Raw genomic sequence first — 21,589 nt, 5'->3', positions numbered from 1 at the left:
TTCTGTTCAGTCACATTTCCATGTTGTCTTTAATTGGCACAAACGGGCTTCCATAGAAATTATTTTTGGGCTGCAGGAGAATTTTTCGCTGCAGTACCGCGAGTGGCCACAGGGCAGAAGTTAAAGTGAGGCGGTGCCGTTGGATCAGGTCCGAATAATGACTTCATATTCAGTGAGCCTCGTAAACAGGAAGTAAACCCAGAAGACAGAAAGCCTTTCAGAGTGGAGAGCTGTTCTGATTGGACGGGACAGCCGCCATCTTTGATCCGGGATCTAGTTCTGATATAAATCCAACAGAGCGGTGACACCTGAGAAAGTCTGATTCTGTTCACGACTCCTCGTTATGTTCTGATGTTTGGATCTGAGGTGAGAAGAAGCAGCAGCAGAACGTTCAGTACAATATAGACTTTATTAGTTCACTAAAGTTGAATATGAAATAAAAAGCAGATTGGCTTTAATGATTCACAATTCAGTAATAATCGAGTTGCCAGGTTCATCATGTCAACACAGGAAGTACGTCCTCCCTACGGCTGCCACACCTCTACAAAATAAAAGCCCTCCGAGGCAGGAAACACTTCACCCTCAACTCAAAGAAAATCATTTTCTACTTTAGGTCCTGATGAGAGAACATCCTCCGTTTTTCTTTTTACTGGAGGAAGTGGTTCTGTCCGATGTTCAACGACTGAAAGTGAAGTGAGCCGGCCCGGAGCCAAGGCGGACAGGCAGCACTGAGCGCGCTCAGCTTTCTGCAGCTCAGACGTGATTTCCACACCAACTATAAACTCAACGTCCCAACAGAACTCCCGTCAGCGAAGAGCTGAGCTGCTGCTACCAAACAAGCCGTGAAGTGAGTTAAAAAAAGAAAAAAACAGAAAAACAACAAAAATCAGAGTTCTTTGTGGCGTCGAGTAAACAACCCGTCAGCGGGAGGCGGCCACTGAACTCAAGAGCCAAAGTTCAGCTTCCAATCAGCAGAGTCCAAAACATTTCATGAGTCCAGGAGTCCGACAGACGACAAAAAGACCGAAATCACCAGAACTGCTTGGGGAATGTTTCATATCATTTTATTGTTTTTTTTTTAACTTTATTTTCATCATAACAATGGAAAAATATAACCTTATACAAACGTCTTCAATTCTCTCAATTTTATTTAAACAAGCAAAAATGGTGAGTGACCTTTTCCCAAACCAAGTGCAGCGGGGAAACAAAAACTGAAACGCTTCACCAGCAGCTCGCTCGCGTCACATCGAAGGTTTTCAGCTTCGCCCGGTTTACTTTCCGCTAAACTATCTCCATTTGGCACTCGCTCCTCGGAGGATTCCTCCTCGGCTTTTTGACTTTTATTTTGTAGGAATTTAGTGCTGTTGCTGTTTGGATAAGAGCATCAAACGCTGAACACGGAGCAGGTGGAGGCGTTCGCGTCCGTCAGATCTCCTTCGCTGTTTTAGTGCTCGGAAGAAGAAGAAGAAGAAAAATAAGAGCAACACAAATCTAAAGTTTTCCACAGAAGTCCACAGAGTCCGCTCGATTTTTAACCTTTGATTCCACAGAAGTCTTTTATTTTCTCGTCGTGTTTTTATCTAGTTCCCCTCCTCCCCCCCTCCCCCGGCTCGAGGGGCGGCGGCGGGTCAGTGACGTCATTGTGATGTCGTAGGAGAGCCCAGCTACAGCGAGTGAGGTGGATTGTGGGAGGAGGAGGGGAGGGCTCCAAGGTGAGTTTGTTTGTTTTGATTGGGGGATGGGAGGAGGGGGGAGTCAGAGTCCAGTCCACAGGCCGTCCAGGAGGGGGAGGAGGGGAGGAGAGGGGGGGTCGCCTGCTGGAACTGAAGGTGGTGTGATGTCATCATCTCTCGCTCGCTCACACGCGTCTCTCTCTCTCTCGCTCGCTCACACACAGACACTCATCTCAGCTCACACTCGACTTCTGCTGCGAGTCGACGCTCGCCACAAACACAGAAGAGTTAATTCCAGTGGGGCAGTTTGTCCTCATTGTTCACTGATGTCGATCTCTCTCAAATCTCTCGCTCTCTTTTCCCCGACTGGCAACAATCTGAGAAGAGAAGAAGAAACAGTCAGCTGGAGGACCGACGACAATCTGAGAGGAGAAGAAGAAACTGTGCGTGCGTGTGTGTGTGTGCGTGTTGGTCTCAGATGTTGTGGTTGGTGTTTCCATCACTCTGTCAGAGTGGTGCATGATTTCTCTTCATAGACCAACACACACACAAACTGTGTGTGTGTGTGTGTGTGTGTGTGTGTGTGTGCGTGTGCGTGTGTCACACACCAGGCCTGGCTCTTGAGCTTGCGGAGCTCCTTGGTGGCCCAGGTCGCGAGCGTCTTGGTCTTGGTGGTTTTGGAGCGTCGGCCCTCCGTCAGCAGGTCGTTGATGAGCGGACGAACCTCCACCAGCTTCATCACGTCTTTACCGAACGCCGTGCACAGGTCGCTGAACACACACACACACAGAAAACAAAACAGACATCAACATCACAAACAGCACTGAGGCTTTTAATGTGGCAGGAAACGTACAGAGTTAAAATCAAAGTTTGACTTGTTGCTCGGGACGATCAGGCTGCAAGAACATTTGATATTATAATCATGGATTTATAAACAGATCAAGTCAAAACTAATAACATGTGAAAACATCACTGATATAAACTATCAGTCATCAATCAGATTTTATTGGTCCGTCTTCAGGTTTCCATCACTGAAGCTGAATATTCACTTTTAAAGTTCATCCTGTCTGAATTTTATCATTTTAATGTTTATACTTTATTTCAATTTATTGTGTTTTATCACAACACTTTATTCTATAAAGGTTTTCATTTACATTATCATAATAATTATATTACATTTACAGCTTTTGTTCACAATATTGTTGTTTGCTTGTTTTTATCTTTAATTATTGTAACTATTTTATTGCAGTTCTTCAGTCTGAACCTGTTTATGTTTCTTTATGGAGATGTTGCTGGATTTATTTCTATCACTTGTAAAACACTCTGATTTGTTTAAAGATGATGTATGAATAAAGTTTGATTGGTTATGAGTCGGGTTTTAATCACAATAAAGGGGAAAACAGAATAAACTCAGAATGACATTTAAATTAATTTATATTCAGGTTAGTTCATCATGAAAACATCTGATCTGGACAAGTCACACGAGTTAAGTTGTTATAACGAACCATTAATTATGAAACGTGAGAAACTCAAAAGCAAAAATTAAATAATTTTTGTTTTTATCAAATTAAACCTCCATAAAAAACTTCCACAGAGACAAAATGGTTTCCGGCTGCTCCAGAATCTAAAATGTATTGATTTGATTTAAAGACATTAATGTCAGATGTTGACCTGAGGAGTCCACCGGTCACTGTGTGTTGGTCTCAGATGTTGTGGTTGGTGTTTCCATCACTTTGTCAGAGTGGTGCATGATTTCTCTTCATAGACCAACAAACAGCTTCACCTGTCAATCAAACCTCCCCCTCCCCTCCCCTCTCTCCCCCTCCTTACCCAATGAGTCCAGCAGCGTTGGCCACGACTCCATCAGAGTGATCTTCATCCTCGGCTATGTGATGGATGAAGGAGAGGATGAACTCCACCCGAGGCTGGACCAACATCACATCAGCTGCAGGGGGAGAGGACAGAAGAGAAGGAGGTGATGAAGAGGGAAGGGATGAGGAAGATGAGAAAGGAAGGAGGAAGAGAGCAATGATGGAGACAGAAGGAATAAGATGACAAAGAAGAGAAGGAAGAAAGGGGACAAATGAGGAGGAAAGGAAGAAGACGGGAGGCAGGTTAGGAAGGAGGATGGTTAAGGAGGAAGCAAGGAAGGACAGAGGGAAGGACAGAGGGACAACTGACATGAAAACAGAGCAGCAGAACTGAACGTCGTCACTTTAAAAAGTCATCAGTGTGTTTTGTTTGTTGAGTCTCGCAAAACCAGGAAGCCGTGTGATGATTGGCTGCCACAGCTGCCAGAAGTTCTCTGATTGGCCGCGGCTGCCTGAAGCTCTCTGGGTGAAAAAGACTCGATTTGCTCTGCGACGTCCTAAAATCCTCCTGATGGACTTCACACAGGAAGAGGAACAGACGTCGCCTCACAGTGTGAGTGTGTGTGTGGTGTCATGTGGTGTCATGGGATCTTACGGTGCACGTTCTCCTGGTCCCCCTTCAGGCCCTGGATGATCCCGGTGTACGCCTCCAGACAGCCCTCCCTCAACTCGTTCAGGTAGTCCACCATGTCGTAGTCCGTCTGAACACACACACAAACAGGAAGAGGTTTAAACGTGTACAATCAGCAGTCGTGGGTTCAGTCTGATCTGATCTGCTCACGTCAGCTCGTTCTTACAGATTTCAACCAACATCAAGTCATCCACCATCAATCAATCTTCATCTTTAAGTGATGAGCGTGTGGCACAGAGCTACTGTACAAACATTCACAACTTTATTCACTGACTGGAGTGAAACTGGATCATATTTCATGGACACGTCCTCCATCCTTCATGCAGTGAGTTAAACACATTAATAGATTTGTAGTTTTGTTGTGATAATGTTTAAACTGCGTTTCATTTAATCAAAGACAAACAGATGTGAGCAGCTGTTCAGCGACTCATCTGAACCGTCGGTAAAACGGCTTCTTTTATCTCAGGTCGTTAAGTCATTCCCTCAAACACATGATGAGCGAGCAAACGTACAAGCGGCTGACTGCAGAGTGAGGAGGTCTCAGATTAATGTGGTCAGGTTTACATCACGGTCAGCGTGGTGCATGATTTATCATCACAGACCAAACACACACACAGAGTCTCAGCCAAGGACGTGACATTAAACCTGGACAGCGTTGGAGGCGGAGCCCCGTTCACTCCTCTGAAAGCTGCTCAGCTGTGAAAACACTCAGATCTTACATGTCGTGCGTGTGCACGAGAGACTTCAGCCAAATGAGGCAGCTAACTTCCTGTTTAGCACCCGGCTAACCTGACTGAGGATAAAATCATTTAATCATGCGGCTCCTCCAGATTTTACAAATATTATTGGACCGAATGGATCCAATGATGACAGTGACACCAGTCCTGTCTCGGGGTTGTGACACTAAAAAGACAGACGCTTCCTTCACAATGTAAGCTTATGGGAAAAAGTCTTTTTGGGCCACGTGACAACGTAGTTACAGTTTGACCACTATGAAAACTGGCTTCAGAGCCTGGAGCTCCTCCTGGGGGCTCGATTGTGTTCATATGATCACATGACCTCCTGTGTGTTACCTTGTCCACCTGGGCCTGTGAGGCCTGCTGCAGGGTGTCCAGGACGATGTCCAGGTACTTCTTAAACTCTCCTCCGATGGCCAGAGCGATGTCACCGAACGCCGAAAGGATCTGAGGCTTCACCGACCGATGGACGTTCTCATTCTGAACACACACAGTTCATGTTAAGCACAGTTCAGCAACACACACACACACACACACACACACACAGAAGATCACTGTCAACATGGAGGTGGAGGAGAGGAATAAGGAAGTTTTGAGCATTTGCTCTGTAAAAGGTAAATTTACAGAGTAAAATTTATTAATGTGAACGACAGGAAGTTATTAAAAAGCAAACAGCTGTGTGTGTGTGTGTGTGTGTGTGTGTGTGTGTGTGTGTGTGTGTGTCTCAGATTAATGTGGTCAGGTTTACATCACGGTCAGCGTGGTGCATGATTTATCATCACAGACCGAACACACACACGAGACTCGTCAGGAGGTCATTAATCGATAGACAGGAAGTTCAACAAATGTACAGGAGGGAGGGGGGTGAGGGCAGGGGGAGGGGGGAGGGAGGGAGATCTTCCTCACCCCGAGGTTCTCCAGCAGCAGCTGCATGATCTCGTCACAGTAAGGCAGGATGTTGGACATCAGAGCTCGGCACAGGTCACACACCAGACCCACCGCCGCCAGACACACCTGCACCATCATCATCGTCATCATCATCATCATCACCATCACAAGACAATTTAACACTTTTAAAGATCAGTTTTAACTAAATTTGGCAGTTGTTCTATCCGAGACCTGTAAACACACTTTAATGTGTAAAACCAGTGGAGCGACCCGTGAGCCTGAGGTCACATGACCGCAGCAGCTGGATGTGAGGCTGATGACACGCACCTGATACTCAGCGTAGTTCTTCAGTCCGATACCCAGGAAAGGCTTAAAGGCATCCATGTATTTCTGGAAGTCGCTGCCCAGAACTGAAACACACAGACGTAGTCAGATACACACAACCTGTCTCTCCTTACTGTCTGTGTGTGTGTCTGTGTGTCTCTGTGTGTGTGTGTGTGTGTGTGTGTCTCTGTGTGTGTGTGTGTCTCTCTCTCTCTGTGTGTGTCTGTACCTTCGACCAGCGTGGACACGGCCATCAGAGCGTCCTCCTGAACGCCTCCGGAGCCGGCGGTGCTCTGAAACATCCTGAGCAGAGACGCCATCACCACGTCGGAGATCTGCAGGGCGTCCTGGTGCTGAACTTTACGGAGGACGTTCTGCAACAACACACAGGAAACTGTCTCCACAACACTGTCACAATAAGAGCATGAACACAACACAAACAGGAGAGTGTTTGATTGACAGCTCAGGTGTGCCGTCTCACCTGTAGAGTGGCACACAGCAGTGACTGCAGGTCGTTGAACTGGATTCTGTCTGAGGTGCTCTGGATGTGCGACTGCAGACACAGGAAGTGACATCATTACACAGGAAGAGGACGATGCAAAGGTTCTTTCAGATTAAATGCCTTCAACAGGCTGCTGCTCATTCGGATCTCAAACCATCTCATTCTCTCTCTTATTAATGAAATGTCTTTTATTTGGAGCAGCTCCTCTCTGCACTGTGGTCGGCCATGTTGTGTCTGTCCATCATCTAAAGTTCAAAATGTTTAATTCTCCTCTTATTGTGTTTGTAGATGTTCTTAAACATTTCTATCTTCTGCGAAACACTTTTAATTCCCTGTTTGAAACTCATATCAGTTTACTACTAATGACACTTTAATGACAGAGAGAAGTTTCACTCATTACTGACAATGAATCGTCCAAATCGAGTCCGTCTGTATCCTCAGATTTGACTAATTCATGTACTTGTACCTCTTTATAATGTACATTTCACGTTATTAAATGTACCGTCAGTATTTATGAGCCACGCTGCAGTGAAACACATTTTCATCGTGTGCGTGAACGGACATTAGTTTCTGAATCCGTCACCACAGAAACACTTCTGCTCTGACTGACTGATTCTATTTGTGTTCATGAAAATGTTTTCACAGTTTCTGAACGTCTGATTTCCAGATAGTTTAAAATACTGATGTGAAAGTAAGCGATTGATGTGACCGTCCCCCTCTCCTCCCCCTCTCCTCCCCCGCTGTCTCACCTCCATCTGGAGGACCTGCTGCAGTCTCTCCATGATGACCAGCGTGGTCTTCTGGACCGCAGGGTAACAGTCCTTCGCACTGTTCTTGACGATCTCCATCAGAGCCTCATAGGCAGCAGAGCGCAGGTTGTTCTGGTGGCCGTCGGGCCTGCAGACACAAACATCATCAGTACTCTCCTACATCCCATCAGTCCCAGATTTACATTCAGGTTCATTTAGAAGACATCAGAGACTGTTGGGATCTATTGGCAGTCAAAATGTCTGAAGACAAATAAGAGCACAGAAGAAATAAAGATTTATTTCCTCTTATTGATTTTGTGACATTTAAACAATAAATTAATATTTCTGAACTGAAGTTAAAGATGAACCTCGTTTGTTTCAGATTAAGTTTATGGGCCATCTCATCTCACACCTGCAGACTGGATGTTCAGTTCTTCTGTGTTTTTACAGCAGATTCATTTTACTTCAAACGCTCTATACTTTTTTTTAAAGTGTCTCACTTTACACTGAAACCAGGAAGTCTCTGCAACAGGAAGTCATCACACCACAAACACTGTCACTGCTGCTGTCATACCTCCGAGCCACATCTGCCTTGAGCACTAAAACAAAGAAACTGAACGCCTCGCGTCTCTACCTGTCTGTGGTCTCCAGGAGTTTCTGGACGATGATTTCGAAGGATGAGGACAGACAGTAGGTGCTGGGCTCCTCCTGGTCCTCTGCAGCGTCTGTGGCTTCATAAGCTGCTTCAGCCAGAGAGGAGAAGGCCTGACAGGAGACACAGAGACCACACTCAAACATCCTGCTGTTCACCTTCATCCTCACAGCTGTCAGGACGTTCCTCCAGACATCTAGAAGAGAACTTATCTAGAGGAGTTACAGCATCTGACAGAGCGAACTCTGGAACCAAGAGCCCGTTTGCACCGCAGGAACTGTTTCAGGTTTCCAGCAGAACATAGAAATTACATTAGGTCTGGTGGCACATACTTCACAACTTCATCACTATCTGCAAAAAATTAGCTTGTTGGAGAAGTTGTAGCAGGAGATAACTGGATGTTTGTCACCATCTCTGTTGATGTTATCTGAACGTGGAGCTGAGTTTTGGCTAACGCTAGTAAAAATTCTGTTTAGGCTCGGTGTGGATCCAACAGTACACGAGTTTCAGGCTATTTGCGGGGAAATATTCCAGAATAAAATGTCTGTCTTCTTCTTTGGACCAGGCAGACGAGACGCTGCAGCGAAGCTTTGCTGCCCTCTACTGTTGAACTCAAGTTCCTTTTGACATATTTTTAAGTATCCAGGTTGAGTAGAAACAGAAAGCGTTTCTCCGGCTGCTGCACAGCTTCCTCCTCTGAGGCAATGCCACTCGCTTCATGGGACTGATTTTTACAAGTGAAAGGACATTTTCTGTTATTACAGTGAAGTGCTGATTCAAAGGTACTGTTGGGTACCAGTACCCGGCCGTACTGCTCTGAGGACTGAGGACTGTGATGGACCTGGAGGTCTGTGTCGCTGAATGTCATCGACTAAAATAATGACGTGTTTCCTCGTGTGAAAACTGTTCCTCACTGTTGCTCCAGTAAAACTCCAACAAGAGTGTGAAAAAGGGACGTTTGGTTCTTAGTTTAGTTCATTTTGTAAAGTTTAAAGATTGAAAGTTAAGCTGGACTTTCATTTTGAATCCGCCTGCACTACAAACACACACCTTTTAATTTTACTATATAATGCCAGGACATATTTATATAGCTAAATATTCAGAGAATCCTTCTTTGGGATTAATAAAGTTCTCATGTCTAAATCGACTACATGACTAAACTTTGCATGTAAACACCGGCTCTTGCACACCCAGACAGACAACGTTAACCCTTCACATGTCAGACGTCACAGCTCACCCAGCAGACGTTGGAGGCCACCCGGGGCTCGGCCCCCAGGCCCTCGATCAGACACTGCAGCAGGGGGGCCAGGTAGACCTCGTTGATGGCGGCTTCAGGCAGCAGCTCACAGATCCTCCCCACCGTCCACGCTGTGGTGTCCCTCACCACCACACTGGGGTCCTTCATCAGCTCGATCAGAGTCGGCATCGCCTGAAAGAGCAGAAGAAGACGACTTGAGGCTTATTTATACACGTCTGGATCAGTTGAACTGGACTTGACCCTGCTCAGCTCCTCAGAACAAAGGCTGTAAGGTCTGATTGAACCCAGTGAGAAGGCTTTTGGTTTGAGCTGGTTCATCAGTGGCTGACCTGTATGACGAGGGGTTTGATGTGTCAGTGGCTGACCTGTATGACGAGGGGTTTGATCTGTCAGTGGCTGACCTGTATGACGAGGGGTTTGATGTGTCAGTGGCTGACCTGTATGACGAGGGGTTTGATGTGTCAGTGGCTGACCTGTATGATGAGGGGTTTGATCTGTCAGTGGCTGACCTGTATGACGAGGGGTTTGATGTGTCAGTGGCTGACCTGTATGACGAGGGGTTTGAGCTGGTTGAGTTCAGGTCCTTCCAGGATGGATCCGAAGGCCATGACGGAGGCGTCTCTGTAGCGCCAGTCGGGATGTTTGATGTGTTCTTTGATGAAGGGCAGAACGTGAGGAACCACGTCGTCCTCACAGCAGGTGGCCAGCAGCATCAGACACACACCTGCTGCCTTACAGGGGTTCCAGTCGTCATCGTCGTCATTCTCATCCTGCAAAAGTCAAATGAAAAGGTCTGACACTATATTCACAGCTGGGAAACTTTGTTTTGATGTTTTAATATTACAGCATCTGTGTATAATATCTTTACTCCTGCATTCTAGCTTCATGTTCGAGCTGCTCAGAGGTTCAGGTGTGTTACCTGTTTGGTGAGGGTCTGGGTCAGGATGGGCACCAGGTACTGCAGGGCTCCTTTGGCGTAGAATTTACTGGTGTGCTCGGGTGGGCGTCCCTGCTCCGAGGCCTGACATTCAACAAGAGCAGATAAGAACAGTCAGAAAAACACTTGACAAACTGGAACTTTAAAAAAAAAGTGTTGATGTAATAAATCTGCTCACACAAACCTCTGAGGCCTCGATGGCCAGGTCCATCTCCTCGTCACAGACGTTGGACCAGAACTCGATGCCCTGTAAGGCCACCTCATCGATGTCGCTCTTCATCGCCTCGATGGTGATCTGGAGGACAAGATGGTAGAGGAAGAGAAAGAGAAAAGAAAGAAAAGGCAATGAGGAACAGGAGAGTTCATTCACTTTACTTGTAAAATGTCACTATTTTTTCTGGTGTTTTCAGTCGATCAAGCTCTTTGAAATTTATTCTAGAATTAAAAGTGATTTGTTGGAACAGCGTCTGACAAACTACCTGTTGGATCATCAGGTGCAACATCTGACCTGCTGATGGTTTTATGTTAACATACAAGTTTCTATGATGTTCAACAAACTCATCTGTTGGTAAAACACAAGAAACAATCATGTGATCGAGGCAGCGTGTTGGTGTGTCGTCTTACCGCGAACAGAGCCGGGCCCATGTACGTCTCCATGTACTGATAATACAGAGACATGATCTTCACCAGGTTCTGTAAGGCCGCCACACGCACCTGCAAACACAACACACACAAGTCAGGATGAAGATCAGAGCAGCTTCATCGAGTGTCACACGTGTTGATCTTAATGTTACTCACTCTGGTGTCAGGACACTGCGTCGCTTCACACACCACCTGCATGATGAAGTGTCGCTCCGTCTGAAACACAAACAAGTTCTCATCAGACCTGCGACGACGTTTAAAGCCTGAAATCAACTTCACGCATCGGATCGAGACAAATCTGAAGACAGGAAGTCAAGTGTGTGTGAGGACAGGAGGTGGGGTGTGTGAGGACAGGAAGTGGGGTGTGTGAGGACAAGAAGTGGGGTGTGTGAGGACAGGAAGTGGGGTGTGTGAGGACAGGAAGTGGGGTGTGTGAGGACAGGAAGTGGGGTGTGTGAGGACAGGAAGTGGGGTGTGTGAGGACAGGAAGTGGGGTGTGTGAGGACAGGAAGTGGGGTGTGTGAGGACAGGAAGTGGGGTGTGTGAGGACAGGAGGTGGGGTGTGTGAGGACAGGAGGTGGGGTGTGTGAGGACAGGAGGTGGGGTGTGTGAGGACAGGAAGTGGGGTGTGTGAGGACAGGAAGTGGGGTGTGTGAGGACAGGAAGTGGGGTGTGTGAGGACAGGAAGTGTCTTGTTCACCTCCTTGTCGAAGTTGGCTTTGGTGAACTCCAGGGAGTTGAGCAGAGCGTTGGTGGCGGCCAGTTTGACGTTGTTACTGGGCTCCTCCTTCCTCATGCCCTGGATGATGGCTGTCAGGATCTGGTTGGCGTTTTCCTGCAGCTGCTCGGGGTCCTGAAGGAACCACAACCAGAATAGTTAGTTATATTCTACTTCCCGCCGGCTCGTCAGTCAGGGGCTGCGTGTGATCACTCACGATGTCCTGGCAGATGTATCCGATGGCCTCCAGCGTGGACTCCTTCATGTGTTCGGTGCTCGAGGGGTCGGTGACGTTGGCGACCAGCTGTGGGATCAGCTCGGGCCACTGGTTAACTGGGATCTCTGCGCAGGCGATCCCGGCGACGCACTGCGACGCCGAGCTGGGCCGGTACGTCTCCGTGCCCAGAGTCTGTAAAACCTGATGGACAGAGACACGCGGAGACGGTCGCACACGGGGACACGATAAAGATCGGATCAATCCAAGTGTGGATGTGTTCAGGGACTCACGTAGTTCTTGATCTCGCGGCGAGCGTTGGCGTCGATGGCCAGCCATCTCTGCTGGTACTGTGTCTTGACGTCGGGGTCTTTGGAGGTCAGAGAGTTCTTCACCTGCAGACCGGCAGCAACTCGAGCCACCTGAGTGTTCCCCGGGTTCGCCAACACTTTAGACAACTCCACCAGGAATGTAGGCTGCGGGAGGAGGAGGACAGGGGAGGAGGGAGGACAGGTACAGTTAGATGACAGATAAACAGCTGGGCGTCAAGTTTTTATTAATTGTATTAAATAAAAAGTTAAAAAATAAAAATGTATTTTCATTTAATTTGATGTCTGACTTGCCCGTCACCCAGAGCTGCAGCTAACGGATATTTTCATTGTTGATCATTTCTGATTAATTGATCAGCTGTTTGGTCGATAAAAACGATCGTGTCTCATCTTCACGTCTTGTTTTGTCCACAACTCAAAGATTTTCAGTTTACTGTCAGAGGAGGAAAGAAACCAGAAGATATTCACGTCCTCAGCTGTGAATCAAACACTTAAGTGGATCAGAGTTGGATAAAGTCATCAAGCTCCTTCAACGATGAGCTAAATAACAAAATATTGACTTTATTAAACTGCAGAGCTCCGCCGGTTCTTATTCAACAGCTGGTCAACAAACTCAAACACACTTTGTATAAAACGTCTCCTCAGTGTGAATCCTCAAATTTAAGAAACTGAACCAACGTTTGATGCTTTTATTTGAAAACCGACTGAAACCAAAGATAAAAAGCTAAAATAAAATGTGCTGACGATGTGAAACTGCTCATTGTTTGACACCGAGTCACTTCCTGGTTGATCACTGATCAGACTGATGTAAAATCTGAGTGAGCGTGATGCTCAACTCAACTCTGGATCATTTACACAGTGAACCGACCGCTGTGTCATCACTGTAAATGTCCCATCATGCTCTCTGATGCATCGGGCCTCCGTGACTCTGCACAACACCGACAGAGGAGAAATAAAGTCTGCTTCTTCATGTGCGACCATCATCATCATCCTCCTCCTCCTCTGCAGCTCAGTCAGTCTGTCAGAAGAGCTCTTTACACCCACAGACAGTGAACACAACACAGCTCCAACCACACTCATCTTTCTGTGTTAAAGGCACAGTTCAACATTTCAGGATGAAAAACGTCACCGACGCTTCATTTTCACTCAAACCTGCGTCAACGTCTGACTGAAGCTGGTGTCACGTTAAACACCGTCCTCGACACATTCAACCTCCTGCAACACTTCTGGATTAATGACAGGTAAATTAATGCATCATCAGTAAACCTGGCTACAGCCTACACTACCCACAATGCACCTCTCTGTCTGATAGTTGCATCTGAGACTTGGGCATGTCGGTGCCTGATCTGTACCTGAAACCTGATTGGTTGTGTGCATGTGACTGCTGGCAGTGTAACCTGTCCTGCAGCTGCTCAGGTGTGCTCAGCTCACTCCACAGGTGTGCTCAGCTCACTCCACACCTGCATGTTTGTGTCAGTCTCTCACTCGTAGTCTTCACCCGGCGCCGACTCGAGTGACATCACGAGGACACTTCTCAGACGGGACCTCTGGACACACTTTAAGCAACAGGACTCAGAAACACCTGGAAACAAACTCACTGAAGTTCACCTGACAAACGTCACGCCACCACTTCACCTCAAACACCGACTGTAACAGCTGCTGCTCTGTGAGCGTTTCGTCTATAAATGATGTCACCAAAACATCTGATTCTGTGATATGATCGGACACTCGCTCTACGTCTACTACAAACCGTAAGATCCAACAGAACCACGTCAGTGTTGCTTCACGTCTTTCACACATCTGACAGAAGGAAGAAACGTCGTGTTCGTCTCATCTGCGACTGTGTGAACTACAATAGATGCTGTCAGCTGAGAGTCTTATCTGACTGCAGCTTAAATATTAACACGCTTATAAAAAGTTAATACAACCACCAACTGAAGACAAAGTGTTTCTAAATGAAGCAGGATGAAAACATTTACAGGATTTTATCTGCTGCAGATCAAACTGCTGAAGCTCAACATTCACCTTTGACCTTTGAAATACTGCGACACTAAAACCTACAGACCCACAAACTGGCAGGCGTGTGACTGCACATTAAATACAACGTGCTTCACTGTGACTGACTTATTTAAAGCTTATTTATCTGCTGTTGCGTTCAAGAACCAACAGACTTCATCTTCTCTGACAGGAAGTGAAGACGCAGTGGATCAACTTCAGTTTGATGCAAACGTCCCCACAACACCTGCAAAACTCTTCAATGTTGCACCAATCACTTTAACGAGAGCGAGACAAACAAACTCCAGACGTTTAACTTTGAACCGGTTACTTTTTATTTAGCAGGTTCACCTGTTGGACTTGGTGTTAGCATGTTCTGCAGCTAACGTGGCTAGCGTCTGCTAAAGCTCCATGTGTAGTGTTGGAGTATTAAACAGGAAATGTGTGAGAACTTTCAAAACTTCATTTGAAGGATCTTAAACTGAATGAAGGAAAACCCGTTTCTACAGCGTCTGAACTGTTATGAAGCACGTTTAGCTACTAAGCTGCTACACAGCTCGCACCGGCCTGTCAGCAGTGTAAACCAGCCGCTAGTCAGGACCGCTAGCTGCACGGCTAACTGAGCTGACGGCAGCTACAGTTGCTAGCTGTTAGCGTCACTGTTGATATGCTGCCGTGTTTGTTCAGATGGAAGAGAAGCTCATCGCTGCGTCACGACTCCAGCTGGTTGTCGTTACACAAAGTTGTGTTGCCTGTTTGTGTGTCTGTTACTGCGTATTTAAATACATCCGACTGTTTTTCTGCCAAATAACCTGTTGAGACGTCAAATATTACCACGAGAGTCGCATCACACCGTCTTTATTAACCCACATCATCAGGCGGCTCCTCCTCAAACACACACAGGCCTTTTAACCTGAACTGGAACCAGCACACTGGACCGGTACCATCAGTCGATGCTGTTTGACAGATACACTGAACCTGCGTGTGACGTGTGGACAGTAAAACTTTTCTTAAAGACTTAAGAAGGTTTAACTTTGTCACGAGCGTTTAATAAGCACATTGGACACAGTTCTGAGTGTGGACACGTCTCACTGGAGTTCAGTACCATGAGAACTTTTCTTCATTAGTCAGCATTAACAGCCTCCATTTTCCTTCCAACTGAAACTCACCTTTAAAACAAACGACAGCCGTCAGTGAATCTGACATGTTGCAGGTTGAGTCTGAGACTAACAGTCCTGCTGCATCGACTTTCTGTCCGCTGAACAATAAATCATAGAGTCAACTGGATCAAAGTAAAAACATAATTGTATCATCGTCTCTCTCGCGGCGTTTCCAGTCAGATGGTGTTGGTGAGTCTGAGCCTCCACCCTGAACGTGTCCTCTGGATTATCTGAGGTAACAGGGTGGAGCTGCACCATGAGTCAACTGACAGAAGAGTGACGAGTGTTTTGTGGGAAAATTACCAAAAACAATCATTTACTGGTTTCCAGCTTCTGAAATGTAAATATGTGACATGTACTCTGATGTACTTGAGTGGTTTGTCAGTAGACTTCAGGTATTTTCATCATATCGTCGTCTCAAGTTGTAGTTTGTCTTTATCGTCTTCTTCACAGCCAAGATGTGTTCAATGTCCTTCTGTTGTTCAAGGATCATCTCCCACATCTGTGTCATATTTCTACTGTGAACATGTTATGATATATGAATCGTTTCCTATTGTGATGGTTTTACAAAAAAGGTTTTAAACCGTCTTGTTTTTCGTCGGCCCACAGAACCACAGTCGGCCCACAGAACCACAGTCGGCCCACATGTTCCTGCTGTCTGACTCTGCAGTGTTTTCAGTCAGTGTAGATTTGCTGGTTCAGGTGTGTGATGGGATGTTGAGGGACGTGTGTCTGCAGTGTGGTCCGACTGGTCCACATGAGTCTGTAACACTCAACATCGTCCCGTCCTGATGAAGGTCTGAGTAACTAAACCTCGTCATTAAACTGTGCAGGTTTATTCTAACAATCACCACTACAGACCATCGTTAGTTACACATGTTGCTGTTGAATTGTGTCACATATATTGTGTGTTGTTGTTGTGCAAGGTAAATGTGTGAAGGTCTCACAGATGTGTCTCCAAATCTGGACACACAAAATCAAAAACTGACCGATTCAAAATATTTCCGGGGCAGTTGAACTCAGACCTGCAGCCGTCACCACATCAGATGTAGCTCTCTCTGAAATGCTAACGTTAGCAGGCTGAGGGTGTGTGTGTGCGTGTGTGTGTGTGTGTGTGTGCGTGCGTGTGTAACGGGGTGGTGGTGGGGAGGGGTGGAGGAGGAAGCAGCAGAGCAGAGGAGAAGCCGGCGGGCTCCAGCTGTCCTGAGCTCCTCTCTGCTCCATCCATGCTGCTGAGTGTAGCAGCAGGTCAGTTAGCTGCTCCACCACCCGCACACCGACACCACCAGCACCACCAGCACCGAACTAACCAGGTTCTCTATCGCCGCCTGCTCCAGAAACTTCTGTGCCGCCTCCAGTTCATTCCGATCTGAGGAGAGAGCGGGGAGAGGAGGGGGAGAGGGCTTATTCAATGAGATGTTAGCTAATTAGCTGACAGATATGGCTAGCAGGAAGGCTAACACGACTTTAGTAGAAGGGTTTGGCATGAGCCATAAAATGGGTGGTGAAACAGTTTTAGCAGCCATTTTACACAGAAGACACGGCTCTGGTGTAGTTACTTTCCAGCAATCAGTAACATTAAAGTTTCATCTCACTGACGGTTCGTCCAGTCAGCCTGCACAAACACGGCGAGGGTCCAACGTGCGTGTCAGCAAGAGACTGTCGGTTAGCATGCTAACATTAGCCGGCCACCGGGACACGTTTGGAGAGACGGAATTTAAGTTTTCCTGACAAACAGCGAGCCGGTTTAAAGAATATTAACTCATCTTAAAACTGTGTGGGATGATTAATACGACAGCTGGATGAACTTTTCTGCCCTCACAGCGGCTCAAAAGTAACGTCCGCCCGGACGGGCGTGCGAAGAAGCGGCCGATAGTTTGAATGATACCAGCTAACGGCTAACAAGCTAGCATAGCGGCTGAATGAGGCATGGGCAGGGTCGCCGCTGCCGCCCGGCTACATGCAGCTGTCACATCAGCCTCCGTGGAGGAACATCGTCATTGTTATGATATGACAGCGTATTGAGAGCCCGCCTGAGCGGAGCGACAGGTTAATCACACTCTTAAACTAGAATTAGACCTCTGACAGAGTGCTAAGTCACCAGCGTTATCTGCGGGGATTGAGGCCGTGACGTTAGCTGTGTTAGCATTCCGAGCTAGCAGCCCGCTAGCGAGGCATTTCCCTCCTCCCTACTTCAAACTTTCACCGGTTCACCGGAGCTAGCCGCGGCCGCGCTACCACCGCAGCTACCAGCCCCAAATACCACCTCGGAGGACGGACATGCTGTGTGGGAGTGTGCGGTGCTGATATTCACCTGGAGAGACCGTTTTCTCGAGGATAGTGATGAGCTCCATTCCGTCCCCCGGCTGCCGCGCTCTCTGTGCTCGGTCGCTAGCTCGATAGTTTCGGTTGCCGCGCAGCGCTCACAGCGGATTATATTTCTTCCACGGAGCTCAGTCGGTACCAGCCACAGGGCGGGATCGGTCGCTGATACAACAGGCGGAGGTTCCCCGGTGCTAGCGCGGCGCTTCTCACTCGGATGGTGCGGGAAATGTTAACGACCGTGGCGCAGAGTAACGTCTCGGAGCTTCACCGCCGCCCGTTTGCATCCTGTGTTGTCGGGAGGGAAAGGGCCGCGCGCTTCTCTCCCGCGGAAGGATATCACGCACTGACGGCAGGGCGACGTGCCCCCTTCAGGGACTGTCGGACATTTTAAAGGTGTGCAGTCAGCGCAAGCAGACAAGACGCTCCAGAGGACAGTGTCCACCCAGGACAGTGTCCATCCAGAGGACAGTGTCCGCCCAGAGGACAGTGTCCGCCCAGAGGACAGTGTCCATCCAGAGGACAGTGTCCACCCAGAGGACAGTGTCCGCACAGAGGACAGTGTCCACACAGAGGACAGTGTCCATCCAGAGGACAGTGTCCGCCCAGAGGACAGTGTCCTCTCAGAGGACAGTGTCTGCTCCAGAGGACAGTGTCCATCCAGAGGACAGTGTCCACCCAGAGGACAGTGTCCGCACAGAGGACAGTGTCCACACAGAGGACAGTGTCCATCCAGAGGACAGTGTCCGCCCAGAGGACAGTGTCCTCTCAGAGGACAGTCTCCGCTCAGAGGACAGTCTCCGCTCAGAGGACAGTGTCCATCCAGAGGACAGTGTCCATCCAGAGGATAGTGTCCGCTCAGAGGACAGTGTCCATCCAGAGGACAGTGTCCATCCAGAGGACAGTGTCCATCCAGAGGATAGTGTCCGCTCAGAGGACAGTGTCCATCCAGAGGACAGTGTCCACCCAGAGGACAGTGTCCTCTCAGAGGACAGTGTCCTCTCAGAGGACAGTCTCCGCTCAGAGGACAGTGTCCGCACAGAGGACAGTGTCCATCCAGAGGACAGTGTCCATCCAGAGGACAGTGTCCATCCAGAGGACAGTGTCCGCTCAGAGGACAGTGTCCATCCAGAGGACAGTGTCCATCCAGAGGATAGTGTCCGCCCAGAGGACAGTGTCCATCCAGAGGATAGTGTCCGCCCAGAGGACAGTGTCCACCCAGAGGACAGTGTCCTCTCAGAGGACAGTGTCCATCCAGAGGATAGTGTCCGCCCAGAGGACAGTGTCCACCCAGAGGACAGTGTCCTCTCAGAGGACAGTCTCCGCTCAGAGGACAGTCTCCGCTCAGAGGACAGTCTCCGCTCAGAGGACAGTGTCCACCCAGAGGACAGTGTCCACCCTGCAGCTGCTCACAGCTGTGCATCCCCATCAGCACCATCACAACTGTTGCTCCATGGTGTCACCTGTCACCTGGTCTCAGCCATGAAACAAGTACCTCAGAGTTGTACTTAAGTACAGAACATGTATTCAGATCTGAAGTTAAAAGTTACAATATGACGATGTAAAAGTAATCTATTACAAGTTAAATCCAGCTCTTTGGTGGGTTGAAGGTTCAGCTCTGCGTCGTTTTAGTTCATCTTTATATTTACAACATTAAACGGTTTCAGTGTTCATGAAACCGTCTCTGATGATCATAAACGAGCTGTAACAGCAGAGGAGACCGTCAGCGACCAGACTGATGTTATTATATAGTTATTATTAACGGCTCCGATCACATCTATCACATCTAACATCACATCTATCACATCTAACATCACATCTAACATCACATCTAACATCACATCTAACATCACAAATCAAACACCCGGCTCATAAATGACACCTCCATCAGTGAATAAACGAGCTGCCAGGGTTACGAGCAACACGTGAACGCAGCATACACTCCTCTCATGTCTCCCGCGCGACCCCGTCTGCTCCTCTGTCGCGCGCTCCGCCTCGCGCGCGCTCTCGTGCACGTGTCAGAAGGTGTTTTTTAATTTTAAATGTTTGTGAAGAAAAAGTGTTAAAGTGCGATTAAAGGAGCAGTCCGCCGCCACTCAGGAGAGCAGAGTACATTTACTCGAGTACTTTACTCGAGTAAACCTTTGACGTCATTTTAAAAACACAAACAAACAAACAAAACTTAAAATGGCTCCAAACAGCTCGTCAAGTGTAATCTGTAATCCAAGTCTGTAATCCAAGTCTGTAATCCAAGTCTCAGCAAGAGTCCTACTCGAGTAAAAGTAAAGATTTGGTGTTAAAAGTCACCCATTTGAAAAGTACTCGAGTAAAAGTCTAAAAGTAACTGATGTTAAATGTACTTAAGTATCAAAATTAGCAGTAAAAGTTTTTTCTTCACTACATTATGATCATTTATTAGTGTTTTTATGGGAAAGTAACTAAGTACATTTACTCAATTACTGCAACAGTACAGGTCAGATTCAAGGTGCTTTACTTGAGTTTTTTAGTTTTCTGCTGCTTCACACTTCTCTTCCACACCTCAGAGGTGAATATTGTACTTTTTACTCCATTACATTTGTCTGACAGCTTTAGTTACTAGTTACTTTTCAGATTACCTTCCTGTCCAGTGAAAACCTCGTATCTCCAGATGTGTTGATGTTTGTGATAAACTGACAGTGATATAAAAAGTATCCTAAAGTCATACTCGAGTAAAAGTCTTAAAGTATCTGATGTTAAATGTAACTAAGTACTTAGTCACATTCATACTCATCAGTATTTGGTGTTAAAATGTTACGTTGGTAAAAGTGAAAGTCACATATGAATACTTGGATACTTGAGTAAAAGTCTGATGTTAAAAGTACTTAAGTATCAAAAGTATCAGTAAAGTACCTGATCCATATATTTACATGTATGTATAAACTGTATACTGTGAGTCAGCTGATCATCACGATCACTGTTTTTATCTGATTACTGATGAAAAAAAGTTACTTTGGCTCTAATACAGAATGTAATCTGTAAAGTAACTAGTAACTAATACTGTCAGATAAATGTAGGGGAGAAGTATAAAGTAACAGGAAATGGAAATACTTCAGGATTATACATTAGCACAGAACTTGAGTAAATGTACTTGATGATGTCAGAGTGTCTGCGATGACGTCGGAGCGTCTGCGATGACGTCGGAGCGTCTGCGATGACGTCGGAGCGTCTGCGATGACGTCGGAGCGTCTGCGATGACGTCAGAGCGTCTGCGATGACGTCGGAGCGTCTGCGATGACGTCGGAGCGTCTGCGATGACGTCGGAGCGTCTGCGATGACGTCGGAGTGTCTGCGATGACGTCGGAGTGTCTGCGATGACGTCAGAGCGTCTGCGATGACGTCGGAGCGTCTGCGATGACGTCGGAGCGTCTGCGATGACGTCGGAGCGTCTGCGATGACGTCAGAGGGTCTGCGATGACGTCAGAGTGTCTGTGATGACGTCAGTGTCTGCGATGACGTCACAGTGTCTGCGATGACGTCGGGGTGTTTGTGATGACGTCACAGTGTCTGCGATGACGTCACAGTGTCTGCGATGACGTCAGTGTCTGCGATGACGTCACAGTGTCTGCGATGTTGTCTGAGTGTCTGTGATGACGTCACAGTGTCTGCGATGACGTCACAGTGTCTGCGATGACGTCAGTGTCTGCGATGACGTCACAGTGTCTGCGATGTTGTCGGAGTCTGCGATGTTGTCGGTGTCTGCGATGACGTCAGTGTCTGCGATGACGTCACAGTGTCTGCGATGTTGTCGGAGTCTGCGATGTTGTCTGAGTGTCTGTGATGACGTCACAGTGTCTGCGATGACGTCACAGTGTCTGCGATGTTGTCGGAGTCTGCGATGTTGTCGGTGTCTGCGATGACGTCAGTGTCTGCGATGACGTCAGTGTCTGCGATGACGTCAGTGTCTGCGATGACGTCGGAGTGTTTGTGAACAAACAGGACGACAGGAAG

General features: G+C 47.4%; 1 protein-coding gene and 1 non-coding gene across 2 annotated transcripts; both read right to left on the bottom strand.

The window, feature by feature from the left end:
- Window positions 1-1,047: 1,047 nt before the first annotated feature.
- kpnb1 (karyopherin (importin) beta 1) lies at window positions 1,048-17,950 on the bottom strand. Its single transcript, XM_073493837.1, has 22 exons — window positions 17,595-17,950; window positions 16,591-16,649; window positions 12,090-12,272; window positions 11,800-12,000; window positions 11,565-11,717; window positions 11,021-11,080; window positions 10,847-10,936; window positions 10,407-10,517; window positions 10,205-10,306; window positions 9,831-10,055; window positions 9,265-9,456; window positions 8,010-8,140; window positions 7,376-7,523; window positions 6,606-6,677; window positions 6,354-6,498; window positions 6,128-6,210; window positions 5,819-5,926; window positions 5,249-5,392; window positions 4,140-4,245; window positions 3,504-3,618; window positions 2,282-2,443; window positions 1,048-2,050 (listed from the first exon to the last, which is right to left on the bottom strand). Coding segments are annotated over exons 1-22 (2,631 nt in total). The 5' UTR covers window positions 17,635-17,950; the 3' UTR covers window positions 1,048-2,049.
- Window positions 3,913-4,088, bottom strand: LOC141020290 (small nucleolar RNA SNORA79). The gene has a single exon (XR_012180817.1). It is a non-coding gene; the product is annotated as a small nucleolar RNA SNORA79 (small nucleolar RNA).
- Window positions 17,951-21,589: the final 3,639 nt, after the last annotated feature.

This window comes from Pagrus major, chromosome 23 (assembly GCF_040436345.1).
Source record: "Pagrus major chromosome 23, Pma_NU_1.0".
In the NCBI taxonomy this organism is placed as follows: Eukaryota; Metazoa; Chordata; class Actinopteri; order Spariformes; family Sparidae; genus Pagrus; species Pagrus major.
This window is presented reverse-complemented; position numbering and strand designations above follow the sequence as displayed.

Excerpts from the sequence above, each read along its gene's own strand:
- kpnb1 (XM_073493837.1), bottom strand. The coding sequence starts at position 17,634 with ATGGAGCTCATCACTATCCTCGAGAAAACGGTCTCTCCAG. Across the intron at positions 10,307-10,406 it reads TGGCCATCGAGGCCTCAGAG|GCCTCGGAGCAGGGACGCCC; the intron begins GTTTGTGTGAGC and ends GTTGAATGTCAG. Across the intron at positions 3,619-4,139 it reads GGACCAGGAGAACGTGCACC|CTGATGTGATGTTGGTCCAG; the intron begins GTAAGATCCCAT and ends CTCCCCCTGCAG.